The 5,282-nt window shown below is 26.9% G+C and overlaps 1 protein-coding gene across 1 annotated transcript in view; it reads right to left on the bottom strand.

Moving 5' to 3' along the window:
* Positions 1-90: 90 nt before the first annotated feature.
* Positions 91-5,282, bottom strand: part of LOC111622477 (sodium-dependent proline transporter-like) — a 17,177-nt gene continuing 11,985 nt past the window's right edge. Inside the window, exons 4-11 of the mRNA XM_023364869.1 lie at positions 3,643-3,897; positions 3,420-3,554; positions 3,202-3,345; positions 2,912-3,068; positions 616-748; positions 405-539; positions 228-331; positions 91-127 (exon numbers count right to left, since the gene is read on the bottom strand). Of these exons, the coding sequence (XP_023220637.1) occupies positions 91-127; positions 228-331; positions 405-539; positions 616-748; positions 2,912-3,068; positions 3,202-3,345; positions 3,420-3,554; positions 3,643-3,897 (1,100 nt within the window). The remainder of the gene's footprint in view (positions 128-227; positions 332-404; positions 540-615; positions 749-2,911; positions 3,069-3,201; positions 3,346-3,419; positions 3,555-3,642; positions 3,898-5,282) is intronic.

Raw genomic sequence — 5,282 nt, 5'->3', positions numbered from 1 at the left:
CATGCTACATACAAAATTAAATTAATTATTAATTTTTATTACTAATAAAAAATATGTAATCAATTATAATTTGTAAAAATCTTTTATTCTTTAATACATATCGGCTATTCCGATTATCAGGACATCTCTTTAAATAATAAATAAAATAATAATAATCTTTAAAAATCAAGCATAAATAACAAGCTTCTTCAAACAACAATAAATAATAATAAATTAGGTTAACTTACTTAATTAAATTATTTTTGAAACGATTGTAACTGGCATAAGTTAACATTCCGCCTCCTCCAATACTGAATGAATAGAATACTTGAATGGCTGCAGCTTCCCAAACCTTAAAATAACAATAAAATTATCATATGATAAATTATCCTTTACAGTACAATAAATAAAGGTTTTTAAATTACCTTTATATCAGATAGTTTTGAAAAATCGGGTATCAAATAAAATTTGAGCCCTTCAGTAGCTCCTTCTAATGTTACTCCTCGAATGAATAATATAAAGAGGATAACATAAGGAAATGTAGCTGTGAAATAAACAACCTATGAAAATATTTAATAATTAGAAAATATTTCTCTTTAATTTGCAAATTGTAAATTAAAATAGAATTTTTAATACTTTTCCTGATGATTTAATTCCTTTAATTAATGAGATCACAACAACTATCCACGATACTAAAAGACATAAAGCGATCTTCCATTCTATAGATCCAATATCTTCGATTCCAGATGATATATTCAAAACGTAAAAACTAAAAACAAAAAATTAAACTATTTAAATAAATTATTTTTTTATGTTTTCGTACAATGCATAAAAATTATCAAATAAAACATTCGCTTAAAAAGGATTTACGCCTTCTAAATATTACCTACAAAAAAATTATAAAATATTTTAAAACAAAAGTAGAAAAATGTGTTGTATGTTTTCAAAGGTTCATAAAAAAAATTTTGGAGTAATTAATTTTTCAAATTTTGTAACTTAAAAATGTAAGTTGTAATATAAAATTCTAGAAATTAAGGGAATAATTGCGGGTGGGGTAACAAGAATATTACAGATGTAATGTTTTAATGTTGTAAATTATGCCAGATAAGTCTTAAGCTGATTATCCAAAAAGTTATCATTGCGAAACTTATTAATGTTTAATTAAGACTGATACGCTTAATTTACGATTAAAATGTTTCATAATTTTAATTTTGTCATTTTCTACGAATTTCCTATTTATATGGAAATACATTATTTTATTATTTCTGATAACTGGGAAAAATTATTTCTGAAAATATTATATTTTATATATATACTGGACTGTACTGTACATATAATCTGAAGATATTCAGTTTAATTTTGAAGTCAATCAAATTCGTTTTTGATGTCAAAATTCACACAATTCCTTTGCAAACAATATATGACGAAAAAATAATCAAAAGCACTTTTGAGAAAAATATAAACATTGCATAATTAATTGATAAAATTGCACAATTTATATACAATCTACACTTAAGTAAAACTAAAATGTAGCAATCATAATTGTCATTTTTCAAATAGTTAATTTATTTTAAAATAAGCAACGGTTAAAATAAAAGATTGCAACTATGTTTGAGAATAAAATGTGTTTCATGACAATATTACAGATTACCTAAATATGCGTAACTGTATTAAACATCTGGTGTTTTTTAATGGTAAGTTAAATGCTTATCGAACTTTAATAAATCGAACTATTTATAAAATAATGATTTAAAATTTTGAGAACTGTCAGTTAAATCAACACGTTTTATGGTCTAATGCACTTTCAGGAAATTCAATGTTGTTACAGTACACTTAAAGCCAATAATGCGTTGAAAATTATATTTAAATCAAGGTTTTTTCACAGATTTGATAAATTATTGATTCGCAGATTGTTGCTTAAATAAATCTCACGTTTCATAAATATAAAATTTCCATATTTTATGGTTATGAAAACGCAAACAATAAAATTCTCATCTATAACACTTGGAAAAAGTAAAAAGATATTATTTACTTTCATTCCCTTAAATTCATTAGGTCGAGCAAGCCCTTGCCAGTTAATATTAATTTAATCAGAGAATCAGTCGGCAGTCCAGAAATAATAATATTGCTGTATGTAATGAGCAGTCGTCGTCAAACAAATAAAAATAAAACAAATAAAATATTACTGCTGGAAGAGACTAGAACTGTTTTCATTTAGAATGGAAGCTAAAAGAAGTGATTGTTTGGATTAGTCATGACGTTATTCAAAATCTGATTGACAGCATGTTAGAGAGAATACGGGATATTATTAAAGACAAAAAATGAAGTCATAAAATATTAATGAATATATTATATGTTACATTGATGTGTTCGTATCTCATTTTATAAATATTTTGTATAAATTCTTTTTGTTTATTAACTCTTCTTCGAACATTCTCAAAACAGATTTCTATATTTCCAAGCATTATATTGAATATGGCATACCAGTATAAGACTTCTTATAAATTCCAGTAAATCAAACTTTAAAGCTCTTATTTTTCTTATATTTATCACTACTTACAGCTAATACATTATTCGAATTATAGTTTACATCTACATTGTTAATATACTGCTGATTCATATAAACTCAGCAGGTGTGCAATACTTTAGAACATCAGTGTCTGATGATAATATTAAAAGATTTAACCGCTTAACTGTATCTTTGCTGTATCTAAATCTATTAAAAGATTTAACCGCTTAACTGTATCTTTGCTGTATCTAAATCTGATATCAATTACCTTCTTTAAAGCTCTAAATTTAAAATTATCGACAGTACGAAACAATTTAAATTATCTTGAAATTATATTTTGGTTTGATCTATATAACTTTAAGTTTCTGTTATTTATTAGCTTTAAACAAAGCTTTAGGGTAATCAATTTTAAACCTTACTCACTTGAAATATTCTTGAGCGGGTGAAATTCTATTTGCCGCAGGAATTTCAGTTATGTTATTGGAAATGGCGTAAGTTGAATTATAACAAGTTCGATTAAAAAACACATGAGAAGAATTTTGCATTTTGCAAGCACTATAATCAGCTTCTCTGAAACATGCTACATACAAAATTAAATTAATTATTAATTTTTATTACTAATAAAAAATATGTAATCAATTATAATTTGTAAAAATCTTTTATTCTTTAATACAATATACAGTATTTATAAAATTTCTACTTGAAAATATTACCTTCGGTATTGAAAGAATGATCACAAAATTGCCAGTTAACAACGCTTCGAGCAGAATCGAAAAAATAGAAAATAGTCCACGAGATAATTACATTATAATATATGCAAACAAAAGTCGATGCAATTATTATGGCATATCCCAATCCTAAGAATTTCAAATAATTATTATTAAAATTTATTTTTCTATGAAATATTTAAAATATTCGAATATATACTGACCTTTAAATGCCGGGGATAAATATTTGAAAATTTTTAGAGGGCCTATTGCACTGAACTGGCCTAATGTCAGTTCCACTAGAAATACAGGCATTCCAATTACGAACGTCATGATAACATAAGGAATTAGAAAGGCGCCTAAATATTTAAAAAATATATATAAATTTGAAATAGGCTGCTTCAACTTTTATATTTAAAACATTAAAAAAGAACTATTTTGTTTTACCTCCTCCGTTACTGTAGCATAAGAATGGAAATCTCCATACATTTCCTAATCCAACAGCAGTGCCTAAACATGCTAATAGAAAGTCGAATCTTCCAGACCAATGCCCCCGTTCTGGCTCTTGTCTTATAATTTCGCTCACTATGTCTTCGTGATTAGCACAGTCGATTGCTTCTATATTTATATCGGTTTCTTTGTTCCTATTTAAAGAACCGATCTTCTTTCGAAACGCTTCAAATTTAAATATTCGAAAATAAAATTAGAAAATAAAATATATTCAAATTTAAATATTAAAAAAATAAATTTTTCTCCTATTCTAATGATTTAAATAATAAATTTATTGAGATGATGCTTAACATTAAAGAAAACAAATCAGGCAAATATAAAATATATATCTTTGTAATAAATTACTAGGACATCACGCGACTTTGTCGTATCGCGATAGAATTGAGGAGAGCCGGAAATAAAAAAGCGATCCCTGCACCTGCCACCACAAAAGAGACGATCCTTGTACAGTATCTGCCGACGCGGAGAGGCTATCCAAGAACAAAGCAATCCTCATTGATTGCTTCATTGATTGTTCTTGTGTTTTGTTTGTTTCTAGCTCCTATTTTCCGTTAGGCGCACGCAAAGATGTTTTTATTTTTTAACCCTAAGCCTGAATTCCGTTAGACTGACTCAGTCGCATCAGAAAGCACGGACATTGTCAGTTTAACCCCTCTGAATATCGAAAACTCCTCAATTCCTATTTTTACAATTAAATGGACACTGATTACATTTCTGGATTCCTCATTGAAATTAATAGAAAATGGCAAAGTTTAATCGAAATCGGCTCATTAAATTTCGAAAATGAACTCGACTCTATAGCGAAGCCCATGGAAGTGCTAGCGACCGTGATTAGTGTTATATCGCTTTGTCGCGCTCGCTCGTCTCGCTTAATCTCGAAAACGAAGTCATGGTCCCCATTTTTTATTTCATTTTTTATTCCTCGTCTCAATTAATAGAAAGTAACAAAACTTAATCAAAACCGATCGAACAGATTTTGAGAATGAACACAATTCTATAAGCCATGATCATAGACAAGGCTTCGCTAATGCTCCGCCTCAATACGTAATTCTGTAAATATAAAAGTAAACAAATGAGCCTTGTTTAACTAATTTAAATATAAGGCTCATTTTAAAATGGTTAATTAATTTTCAGCCACAAAATATAATAATATGATAATTATGCTAGTTTAGAGAAAGACGTGTGAATATGTGTTATTTGTACAGTACTGTACATCCTAACATAATAAGTTAATAACTTAACTCATTAAATAAATAAAAATATGTTAATTATGAAAGAAAATAAATAAAACAATTTTACCAGTTATACATAATATATTATTTAACTTTTTATAGAGTTTTTTCAAAATTTATATTTTAACACATTGAGATAGAAGATCATACTTAAATTATAATTATTTAAATTACAGGTAACCCCCGTATAACACGGTAGTTACGTTCCAAAAAATTGCCGTGTTATGCGAATCCGTGTTATACGAAACAAAGAACTAATACGAAAAGGAGGGTTAGGTTCCAAAAATTAAAAAACATGCTAGTATATTTTCATAATTAAGATAAATATCTTCATTAAAATTTTTT

Source organism: Centruroides sculpturatus, unplaced genomic scaffold, assembly GCF_000671375.1.
Source record: "Centruroides sculpturatus isolate CEXI.00-Female unplaced genomic scaffold, Cexi_2.0 scaffold150, whole genome shotgun sequence".
NCBI lineage: Eukaryota > Metazoa > Arthropoda > Arachnida > Scorpiones > Buthidae > Centruroides > Centruroides sculpturatus.
This window is presented reverse-complemented; position numbering and strand designations above follow the sequence as displayed.